The following is a 13,148-nucleotide window of genomic DNA, read 5'->3' on the forward strand; positions in this document are numbered from 1 at the left end:
CCAGCTGCAGAATCTGTTATTACTTTAGCAATAAATCATACAGATAGTTTCTGGACAGAAGAATGACTATCAGATTTGCCCTTTAAGAAGACTGTTGTGATAACAGTATCCATAGGGTGAAGGAGAAAAGGGAAAAGACTAAAGGTAAGATCAACCACGTTATTTCAACTGTCTATGTAAACAGTAATCAGAACAAGAACACGAATGACTAGGGTTGAAATGAAAAGGAGGAGACCCATAGAACAAATACCTGCAAGAGCAGGCAGCAGCTGAATTATGCCCATCAAGCCTTTTAAATCCTTCTTAATAAAAAGGAATAAATCCTGACAAGAAAAGTATGTATGTACAATATTTGCAATGCCTTCACAAAAAAAAATATTCTGGAAAAAAAAACGGATGTTTTTCTGTACATACTGATGACCTGCAAAAGTTTAGTCAATTAGATTTGGTGGTTTTCTCTTTCATCAATTTTCTTTGCAAGATAAATGAGGAGCAAAGAGGAGTAACAAGTATTGCCCTGGTACCTGGCACCCAGGCTAGATGGCACTACACAATTATCATGTGGACCATAAACAGCTGGGATAGCAGTTCACAAAATAAAACACTAATTCTACAAATAACAAATGCTAGAGAGGATGTGGAGAAAAGGGAACCCTCCTACACTGTTGGTGGGAATGTAAATTGGTGCAGCCACTATGGAAAACAGTATGGAGGTTCCTTAAAAAACTAAAAATAGGGTTGCCATATGATCCAGCAATCCCACCCCTAGGCATATATCTGGAGAAAACTATAATTAGAAAAGATACATGCACCCCAATGTTCACAGCTGCACTATTCACAATAGCCAAGACATAGAAGCAAGGTAAATAAATGTCCATCAGCAGATGAATGGATAAAGAAGATGTGATATATATATATATATATATATATATATATATATATATATATATATATACACATACACACACACACACACAATGGAATACTACTCAGCCATAAAAAAGAATGAAATAATGCCATTTGCAGCAAAATGGATGGACCTAGAGATTATCATACCGAGTGAAGTAAGTCAGAAAGAGAAAGACAAACACCATATGATATCACTTACATGTGGAATCTAAAACATGACACAAATGAACTTATTTACGAAACAGAAACAGACTCATAGACATAGAAAACAAACTTATGGTTACCAAAGGTGAAAGGGGGAAGGATAAATTAGGAGCTGGGGATTAGCAGATACAAAGTACTATATGTAAAATAGATAAACAGTAAGGTCCTACTGTATAGCACAGGGAACTATATTCAGTATCCTGTTATAAACCATAATGGGAAAGAATATGAAAAAGAATATGTATATATATCAATATGCATAACTGAATCACTTTCCTGTACACCAGAAGCTAACACAACATTGTAAATCAAGTATACTTCAATAAAAAAATTTTTTTAATTTAAAAATATATAAATAAATAAACCACGACTGAGCAAAAGACATGACTCTTGGTCATGGAAGAAGTAACAATATTTAACTATCTCCACAATCTTTAAAAATTTCTTTTAATCTTCATATAAGAGTGTAGAAAATGTCAAATTTTATTTTGAAATTTTACATTTAAATATTATATTTAATCTAATTGCTGCAAAAGGAATCAAGATACTCACAGATTTATTTCCCCTCTGAAAGAGCGGTTGTGAAGGAACCAGCAGCAATCTTTTCTACATAAAATCTAATAACCTCAAATCATTGTTCATATATATCACTCAAATCTGACAAAACTAGTAAATAATTTTAAATATAAATATAATTATATAGTAATAGTAATAGCTAACAACTATTGAGCAGTTACTGAATGACAGACTCTGCTAAGTGATTTACACCCATTAAGTCATTTAATACCGACTACAGCCCTATGAGTTAGATACAACCATCTTATAGATGTGAAAGCAGAAGACGGGTTACGCAGCTTGCCCTGGACATCAGTGTATTCTACACAATGCCGATAGATACAACCAAGTAACACACTTATTTTAATACCATTTGGCCATACTTTTTTTTTTTTTTTTTTTTTTTTTGCGGTATGCGGGCCTCTCACTGTTGTGGCCTCTCCCATTGCGGAGCACAGGCTCCGGACGCGCAGGCTCAGCGGCCATGGCTCACGGGCCCAGCCGCTCCACGGCATGTGGGATCTTCCCGGACCGGGGCACGAACCCGTGTCCCCTGCATCGGCAGGCGGACTCTCAACCACTGCGCCACCAGGGAAGCCCTTGGCCATACTTTTTATGTTCTTTAAAAAATGGTTTTGAAAAAGGGTTGTCTGTATTAAGGGACACGTACCAGTGAGTAAGTCTTTAAAAATACTAGTTAACTCCTTTTCCTTCTTTACTATACAATCCATTTGATGTGATGTTTTTAACATTTAAGGTAAAACGTTGTTTAACAACTATGAGTTCACTAATAATCTATTTTAAATTTAAATATTTCTTCAAGTTAAGCAGAAGCAACCGTTTTTTACACAGAATCTACTGAACTATGGCAAAATACCAATAAGCATTATTCATAACTATTTTAAGGGACCACACCCAACATCAGTATTAAAAAAAAGGAGTGAAACACTATCATTTTCAGCTGTAGCACAACATGCAGCATTTATTGATGTCAAAATCAAGTGCTTGCTACTGTAATTATTTCAACTTTCTTAGAAAGAAATGGTTCAGAAAAATTATTAAGAAGCACAAAGTCATATGTGCCAGAATATAAATATTCACTATTAACTAATACACATTAAGACTAAGCACTCAAAGTAAGTGAAGTTTAATTTTAGAAAGATTTAAATAATTAGCACTTCATTCAAATTAACTGCTTATACCTACTGTAGTATAGAAATGGAAAATGTTGTCATTTTCAGAATACTGGCTATTTTACTTTGTCACTTGCTAGGGAAATGGACAACTCAAAAAGAGCAGTGAAAGGAAAAGATGAAATAGAAATATACAAATAAAGAGCAAAAGTAATTTTGCTAAAACATATCAAGGAAAAATAGGTTGAAAAAATACACATTGTTAAATGTAGTAGAGTCTCAATCCAGACTTAATTTTTTACATTTAGACAGCCAGTCATCTACTCTTTAGATGGCGGGGGTGGGGAGGAAAGAAAGGAAGAGAGGGAGGAGGCAGTGGAAAGGGGGGACCTATAAAATGTAAAACAAGCATATAGTGCTGGAATTCTCATTACCACTAAATTTGATTCAAAACAGGGAAAAACTTTCTAAGCATCATGAGACAGGATGTTCTAGTCTGTCCAGAAACTTACATGAGAAAATCTACTACACCAAAGCAGGGAATTTAACGAATGAAAGCTTTTGGCAGCTATTTTTTGGCTACTAAACCCTGTTGTTATAATGACAAAACTATTAAGAAATGAAATGAAAGCTATGTCAACTGATCATGAGGGAAGATCAAATAAGAATTATAAACTTGCTTTCTTTTCCACCAGAAATCTTTAAGAATATTTTGAATAGAAAAGCCATATGAAGATTTTTTACCATCAACTAATAAACTTTAGAGGGATCAGTAGCTCTGCTTTAGAGTTCTTCAGATTTAAAATAAATATTGTGAAGATATATGCTATTCTCTAAAAAAATAGGATTCCTCTAATCTTAAAATAATAATCATATACAAATAAATATCAATAACTTAAGATCTAACAAAGCATTTATTCATCAAATATTTTTGAAATCTTACTGTGAACTAACAGTAAAAACCTTCATAAAGAAAGCACTTTAGAAATATAGTGGTTTTTAAAAATCTTCTTTCAAAGTTCCACAAACTATTAAATGGTTGGCATAATTCTAAAACTTGTCACTGCTACAAAAACATTTAAAATAGTAAAAGCATAAAGAATATAATTCCAAATAGAAAACATATAGAACAATTTTGCTTAGAATAATGTAAAGAACATTCTCCATTTTCCTCTTTTAAGGAAAACACAATCGAATTTCTTCTCCTTTGGCTTACATGCCAGGTCTGGCATTCAATTAATTTTGCAGACCTAACAGTTGGTTTCAAAATTTCCCATAACATGTTCTTCAGACCCAATGAAATATTACAAACGGAGGAGGAGGGAGACTTTCAAAAGCCAACAAATTTAAGAAATACTCCATTACCTAAACTCTTTAAAAATCCAACATACACATTAGCATACTAAAAGCCCTGACAAGTCACAAACTCTGTTCATATAACATCTATTAATTTTTCAGAGTCAATGTTCTCCAGATAATGTCTGGGAAATCTTTGTTTTCTAATCATTTATTAACTTAGAGCCTCTAAGTTTTTCCTTATGTGACATTGAAATAAGGCCTATAATGTCAATATGAGGTTTCTGGCCCGTTGTGAATGTTTCACCTGTATTTTTAAAGAAAAATAAATTTGTAAATGCATACGACTTGCCTTATATTCATAATGTAGTACAGAGTGATTTGGGGGTCGGTCCTTCTGCAAGCCCAAGGAATAGAGAGGCAGGCACAACAACCTCTCTCTATAGTCACTACTGGCAGCCTCATTTGCCTCCTAGGCAGGTTTATAAATAATAAATACCTCAGAAATCAGGCCTCGAGGAGGGGAGGAGGAACAGACTACCTCAAAGGTAGAGGTCATTTGAAGATTTAGGGATACCTTTCAAGATCATTTAGGGTTATCTAATCCCTCATTTCATACATAAGGAAATTAAGGCCCAGAGACAGAGACTGGATTCAAGACCAAGCCTTCCGACTCCAGATCTTAGGCTCATTCCTTTAGGTCATGGTGCCTCCTGGGCCTTGTGGAGGGTGAGATCTGTGTAAGCTGAAAAAAGACAGCAGCCGGGTGCCTACTAAGAACAGCTATAAATTAAAGATTAAATACACAGCACTGTCAAACACCCCAGCTTCATCCTTAGAAAGTTAAAGAAAATTAAGAAAAAGCTAATTTTTTCTTGTGAGTCTAATCATCAGCATACGACAAAGCTCATTTCTTGATGACATTTTTAAAAACTTTAGTATGTTTCAGGTCAAATCAGTTTATATTTGAGATCGTGTTGCTCATAGAACCTATACCTAAGCAACAGATGTTGGAGACAAGGCATATAAGTAACTCAAGGCAAACAGGTGATTAAAATATGGCTGTCATTAAACTTTTTAATTTCCTAAGCTTTCATTTTGTTTCCATAGTCATAACACACTTTGTTAGCTGTTAATTTACATACTCAGATATTTGAGATTGTTTCAAAACATAGATGTTTAAACTCTCAGTTCTGTGATGCCAGCTGATCGCTTCCTTAGCAATTCGTAGGCAGATTTCACTAATCCTAGAGGGGATAAAGCATATAGTCCTTCTTCCTTTCCGTTTGCAAACCGGACAATTCCTCTGTGGTAATTATTTTCCAGAGCTAAAATCCTAAGTTTCCTAAATCTATTGTGGATATTAGCAATTATTAAGGAAAAAACAAAAATATACTTTTAAATTTTAAAACTTCTATTACTTTTTAAAATACAAAATAAAGATACACTAGATGACACAGACCCGAAAACTTTTTTAGTTATTTTTTTTTTGAATTTTATCTTATTCATTTTTTTGTACAGCAGGTTCTTTTTTTTATTTTATTTATTTTTTTACACAGCAGGTTCTTACTAGTTACACATTTTATACATATTAGTGTATACATGTCAATCCCAATCTCCCAATTCGTCCCACCACCACTGCCCCCGCCACTTTCCCCCCTTGGTGTCCATACATTTGTTCTCTACATTTGTGTCTCTATTTCTGCCCTGCAAACCGGTTCAACAGACCCTAAATATTTTTAAAATGCAAACATACTAACTTGTGTAAGAAATATGACTGACCCTAATTTTTGGTGTTTTTTTCTTTTCAAAGACTTTTAAAGATGAATCAAATGAATACAGGCCTAAGGACTAAAACCAATTTGTTTAGGCTTACTTAAAGAGTGTGCAAAGAATCACTCCCACTCCCACTCCTTGTACAAAAAGAGAATAAAAGCAAATTAAGTCACCATAGTTTTTACAATGTCTTAAGAAATGAGAGGAAAACTGACATGAATTTTTTCATTATCTACGAGATTAAAATTTAACTTAACATTAGATACCTTGAGCCAGGAAAAATAAGAATCGTTTCCTCCCATTTCTTCTCACTGTTTTACAGTAAGGCTTCTTAAAATATCCCATTTTTCACAATCTCTAGCAGTACAGGGAATCAATTTGATACATTAAAATTTTAATTCAAGGAGAAAGAACACCCTTGAAACATTTTGCAACTTTATGAATTTATTTTGTTGATGGATCCTTATGCCAAATTCTTGACTTGAACTAATTATTTTTCAGTGGTGGCTTTTTTGTTCTTTGTTTGTTTTGGTTTTTGTTTGTTTTCAGAGGAGGTGGAGAAGGAGTTAAGGAAGTTCTGAGTTAAGTAAGTACTGAGGTGGGATGCAATTACTCACAATCAAACTCCAGTCTCTGGTACCCCTTTCTCCCCAACCAAAGTGTGGATGGTCTCCACTAAAAGTCTAAATGGCTGAGTAAAGAAATTCATTAAGTGAGAAATTCATTACATGGTAAATCATGTGGTATCTCTAAAGTAATTACTTAATGTTCAGCAAAGCATAATCAGTATCATTCTTTGTACTTAAGTATAACAGTTTTTGTTGTTTGTTTTTGCTTAATGGACTCAAAAGACAGAACCCTTTTCATTTGGAATGTGATGTATCTAGAGATTATTTTATGGTACCTTTTGTTCTTCTGTGAACTCAGAATTATTGTGTTGAGCTTGGGCCTCTTTTTGTAGATGTCTTGCTAATCTGTAAGAAGAAAAAAACATTCTTTAAAATTGAAGGAAAGCAAACTATTTCAAGTGAAACATGGTAAAATAATTTAATTCTTAAAACAGAGTAAAGTACAATAACACTTTTCTTCTGTTTTCAAAGTATAAATCTACATTATCTTTAGAATCTAACTCTTTATACAATGACAATGGAAATAAGATACTTTTCATACCATTTCACTGGGACAAATTTCAGCTCTAGACAGCAAAAACAGAATCATAGAGGTGGAAAGAATCTCAAATGACATCGAATTCAACTTTCTTTAGTACACACGAATTTCTTCTATAACAAGCCAAGAGCAGTTGTCCAGATTCGGCTTAAACACTTCCAGTGAGCACCAATTAATAGTACCAGCCAGAGGTAGTTTATCAGTCTATCATTAATTTGCTGATAAGATTAGTTCAAATTACAGCCATGACAAAGTGATGATACTCTATCAAATTATACTTTTGAACGTATTTTTCATGGCAAGTAAAGAAAATCCTCTACCAATCAGACATGGAAATCACTGTTTGCCCAGTTATCATCATACTTAAAAACAGCAGCTACGCCTCGGATGAGTTTTCAAGGATGGATCTGTGTTACAAGTCTAAGCTCAACTCTTACAGCTAAACAATAAAAAGAAAAATAACTCAATTTAAAAATGAGTAAAAGGTTTGATTGAACAGACATTTCTCCAAAGAATATATAAAAATGGCCAATAAGTACATGAATATCATCTCATTAGTTATTAGGGACATACAAATTAAAACCCCAATGAGATACAACTTCACACCCACCAGGATGGGTATAATTTTTAAAAAGAGGGAGAAAAAGTACAATGGGTATTGGCAAGGATGTGGAAATTGGAACCCTACCACTGGACCTGATGGTAGGAATGTAAAATGGTGCAGTCACTGTGGAAAACAGTTTGGCAGTTCCTTAAAAAGTTAAGCATAGAGTTACCATACAACCCAGCAGTTTCAAAATCCTAGGTATATTCCCAAGAGAACAGAAAACATGTTCACACTCACAAAAACTGTACACGAATGATCACAGGAGCAGCATTATGCGTGATTAGCCAAAAACTGGAAATACCTAAAATGTCCATTAACTGATGAACGGTTAAACAAAATGTGGCGCACACATTCAAAGGAAAGTTATTTGTCCATAAAGAGGAATGAAATACTGATACATGCTACAACATGAATGAACCTCAAAGACATTATGCTAAATGCAAGAAGCCAGATATAAAAGATCATATATTATATGATTCTATTTACATGAAATATCCAGAATAGGTAAATCCATAGAGATAGAAGGCAGATTAGTGGTTGCCAGGGGCTGGGGAAATGAGAGAATTGGAAGTGACCCATATCAGGTAAAGGGTTTCTTTTGAGAGTGATGGAAATGTTCTGCAATTAGATAGTGGTGATGGTGGCATAACATTGTGAATATACTAAACGCTAACAAATTGTACAACTTTACAGTGATAAATTTCATGTTACGTGATATTTATTTTAATTTTTAAAAACTTGCAGGGGGGAACAAAGAAAACAAAGAATTGAAAGGATTCTTTTGGTGAGACATTTTGTAACTACAAAAGAATGTGAAACTATAATTCCCAAGCATACTATACTATCCTAGGTGGGGAATGGAGGAAAGGATACAAAGGGTAGCAAGTGCTAGATTTCCCACCAAGCCATTGCAAAAGACAGTTCACCAAGCTTCCAAAAAGTCTTAGATGGAAGTTCTAATCTATGCAATCATGTTTTTCAAGGTCAAGTGTAAAGTTCACTTGATGACCTCTATCTAATCTATGAAAGGTCTGCATCCTCCTTATCACAACGCGAGAAACTCCTACATAAAATCATAACGTTTGCCAGGATAGCTCCACCATGTTACTTAATCAAAGTGCTTCCATCCATTTATTTCTTTTCCCCCAAAACTGGAAACCCCAGAATATTTTTCCTAAAATGTCATTGATAGACCCACTCTGTGGACTTTATACAGGAGTAGGTACAATTAGACATAGCCATAGCCATACTTGTCCCGTACTTGGTTTCCTTTCTAACTCTTGCTGGCCTCCCATCTACGCAGAGTTCTCTTCAGGAATCACAGTCTACACTTAACAATGTCAACTACACATCCCTGAATTCAGGGAAGCTATAGTGTTGCACAGTTTCTTTATTTGACAAGTTCTGCACACAATATGCCAACAGTGACTGTAAACCTAAGCAAGTCACTGTCAGAAGAAAGGATATAGCTCTAAACTCCTGCTCAAATGCTAAGTCAGTAGACAATGATGTTAAATTCAAACAGAATCCTGTTTTTAAAAATTAGGCAACAGACTGGAGGAAATATTTGCAAATCATATATCCTATGTGATGAAGAACTGATATCCAGAAAATACAAAGAATCCTTCTAATTCAATAGGGAAAAGACAAACAACTAAATTTAAAAACAGACAAAAGGTATGAAGAGACACTTTACAAACAAGATTTACAGGGAAAATAAGCATCATAAGAAAAGACACTCAGTATCACTAGTCGTAAGAGAAAAGCAAATGAAAACCACAGTGAAGTACACTGCATAGCCACTAGAATGGCTATAATCAGAGACACACAGTAACAAATGCTATCAATGTAGAGAAACAGGAACTGTCATATATTGTTGGTAGAAACGTAAAATGGTACACCCAGTTTGACCAACCAGTTTCCCTTTAAAAATTACACATAAATTTATCATAGGAGCCAGCAATTCCACTCCTACATCTCTACCCAAGAACGAAAATATACGTGCACCCAGACTTACACGTGAATGTTCACAGCAGCGTTAATGATAACAGTCAACAAGTAGAAACAACTCAAATGTCTACCAAGTACTGAATGGATACACAAAATGTGGTATATCCATACAATGCAGTACTACTCAGCAGTAACAAGGAACAAGGTACTGATACATACAACAACATGGATAACTTCAAACACATTATGCTAAATGAAAGAAGCCACATACAGATCACATATTATATGATTCAATTTACATGAAATGTCCAGAAAAAGTTTCATCTTTAGAGACAGAATATAGATTAACGGCTGCCTGGGGCTAGGGTGGGAATATGGAATGACTGCAAATGCGCATGAGGGACCTTTGTGGGGTGATGGAAATGTTCTAAAGTTTGATTGTAATGATGGCTGCACAACTTGGTAAATTTACTAAAAGTTCACTGAATTGTAAACGTAAAATGCTGAATTTCACTGTATATAAATTATACCTCAATAAAGTTATTTTTAAAAACTTTCTGTAAAACCTAGGCAAAAAAATTAATTTTCTAGGGCTTCCTTGGTGGCGCAGTGCTTAAGAATCCGCCTGCCAGTGCAGGGGACACGGGTTCGAGCCCTGGTCTGGGAAGATCCCACATGCCGTGGAGCAACTAAGCCCGTGCGTCACAACTACAGAGCCTGCACTCTAGAGCCTGCAAGCCACAACTACTGGGCCCACGTGCCACAATTACTGAAACCCGCGTGCCTAGAGCCCGTGCTCCTCAACAAGAGAAGCCACTGCAATGAGAAGCCTGCGCACCGCAACGAAGAGTAGCCCCCACTCGCCGCAACTACAGAAAGCCCGGGCACAGCAACGAAGACCCAACACAGCCAAAAATAAATAAATGAATAAAATAAATTTTTTTAAAAAAATTAATTTTCTAAGCCCATAAGTGATTGCACCATTTTGAGACAAAGTGAGACATAAATCTGTCCATTGAGGGAAAATCCACCTGCTCTGGGTATCAGATGAGCAGGTAAGAGTTGACATTCTATTAGTAAAGGTAAAAAACCTATCAAATATTTTTCTCTAGAGAATAACCTCAGTTTCCAAGGGTGCCTACAGGTAATACAGGACTGCTCTCAAGGGGAAGTTTTAAATATTCTTAAAGCACATAAACAAGTGACCCACAGAAACCCCACAGCAATCCATGACAGAAACTAGTGCTTCTCAAACTATTTAGAGTGAAGAACTAGTTTTTTACCCACAATCTGTTGCAGGCTAATACTTTTATAAAATAAAATAAAAACTATCATTAAGATGTCACACCACAATGAAATTCCTAAATTTTAAATCCCCATTTCTTTATTTATCTCGTTGCAGACCAGCAAGGACGTGGGACCACACCTTGAGAGGCACTGACACAAGGCATAGTAAGGATGGTTAACAGGGCTTATCCAACCTTCAAACTCACCCATTCATTTAACAAATATTTATTGAGCATCTGTGTGCCGGATTAATGCCTCAGGACTGATCCTGTGAAATAGCTGGTTCTAGGCAGCAGAGTCCATGCCACTCTACCCTAAGTTAGGGGGCAGGTACCCCCAGGTTGCTGAAAGAGGTGGCCTGCTAGAGGGAGTTGTTTTTAATTGATCATGTATATTTTGGAGAGCAATTTTAGTTTTGACATAATTTGTTTAAATCTTCCAACAGTGCTGTGGCATCAACTCCTTAATGCTCCCACAGCATATTCCTGAATCAAGCCATTCACTAGAATACAACAACTACATAATATCTAAATAAATAATTACTTGATAACAGTCTAGTGCTACTCTGGACACTACGTATACAGTAGAGAACAAAATAGACAACCCCTCCTATACCCTGTTCTCAAAGAGCTTACATTCAAGTGGGGAGAGAGACAACCAACCAAATGAATACATAAAATATATTGTACTTCAGATGGTGATAAATACTGTAGAAAAAATTAAGCAGGATTGGGGGATGGATCTGCAAGACTGAGGTAGAGGGAGTGGGAGTGGACGGCATACTTAACTGGACAATTTTAAATAGGGTGGCCAGAGAGGGCCTCGCAGAGAGGATAATATTTGGACAAAGACCTGAAGGAGGTGATCAATCGGCCCAAGCAGATAAAGGGGGAAGAGTGTTCCAGAAAAAGTACAAAAGCCCTAAGGCAGAAGCATGCTTCAAGAAACAGCAAGGAGTGTGGTAGCACTTACTCTTTTCCTACTTCTGTAATAGCAATACCCATTTATTCTAAAATCCTCCAGCATTTCTCACAATGAAAAAATAAATAAATAAATAAAATCCTCCATTAGACTCAATATTTTGAGGATGGATATCAAATCTTATTCATTTCTATACGCCCAGCTCTCACTTGCTGAGTGATGAAACTGTTTAAGCTGTGATATTCTTACCTTACGATAAGTACAAACACGTCCACTCCCTCCCCCACAAGGTCCCCATCCCATGAATTCACTCCTGTGTGTTGCACAGCTGTAAAGACACAGCTGCCTCTATGGTCAGAAAGGCCAGTTCTCCCAGACTTCTCCTTCTTCTCTCTCAGTATCTAGTCAGTTACTAAATCTCATCCATTCTTTTTCACATCGAGTGGCCCCCAAATGGTCTCCTTTTCTCACAGATAATTCAAATTAAAAAAAGACAACTGGCCTTCATTTTTGAGTGTATTAATTTTAAATTCAACATCATTGTGTATGTAGCCTGTATGTTTACAAAATTTAAGCCAATCATCACACATTTCTATTCAAATTTGACACTGGTGGTTTTTATAGTAATTTTAGAATTACTCTGAATCATGAAGTTCAAGGCTAGTAACTGAGGTTCAACAATAGATTTGTTGCTGCCTATTACTCTCTTGCTGAGATATTTTTAGAAATTCCAGCTAAACAGCTTGCATATTCAATTTTCCTTTGTAATTTCAATTGGACATGGTATTCTTCACTTTCCATTGTGAGGTCTGCTGCTGAGTGCCAACAGCTGCGATGTCCCACCACCACAAGTGAGAGGCAGCTTTAGATTTCAGGCTACGCAAGTTTAGTTAACGCAGAATGAGTATACATGGGTGCTCACTATCTAACTGGCTACACTATGGAAGGATACATTCTCTGGGAACGAAGGAAATCTTCTAATTGTCCAATTCACTTATACAACGCATCTTTAATAAATGCCTTAAACACTACATAGTAGAGAAGACAGGATTTGGAACTGGGGAAAAAAAAAAAATCCCAGACTTCAGCAGTATAGTTTTGTGACCCTAGGTAATCCGGTTAACCTGAGCTTCAGCGTCCTCATTTGCAAAATGAAAATAATAATATTCTCACCGAGCAGTTGCAAGAGTAAAGTGAAATCAAGTGAAAGTGCAAAACAAATGACAGTAGTTGTTACACATGGCAAAATGGCCCAAACCATGGTGGTTTTCAGGGCTTTTGAAAACTACAGGCAATTCAAAGTCAGTAAAATGAGATAGAAAACATCCACGCATTTAAATTAT

The 13,148-nt window shown here is 35.7% G+C and overlaps 1 protein-coding gene across 2 annotated transcripts in view; it reads right to left on the bottom strand.

Moving 5' to 3' along the window:
* Positions 1-13,148, bottom strand: part of AIDA (axin interactor, dorsalization associated) — a 44,148-nt gene that overhangs the window by 29,522 nt on the left and 1,478 nt on the right. For both annotated transcript variants that reach the window (XM_081225445.1, XM_081225444.1), the window contains exon 2: positions 6,778-6,847. In XM_081225445.1, coding sequence (XP_081081571.1) covers positions 6,778-6,847 — 70 coding nt within the window. The remainder of the gene's footprint in view (positions 1-6,777; positions 6,848-13,148) is intronic.

The sequence above is a fragment of the Mesoplodon bidens genome (genome assembly GCF_964165515.1).
Source record: "Mesoplodon bidens genome assembly, chromosome: 2".
NCBI lineage: Eukaryota > Metazoa > Chordata > Mammalia > Artiodactyla > Ziphiidae > Mesoplodon > Mesoplodon bidens.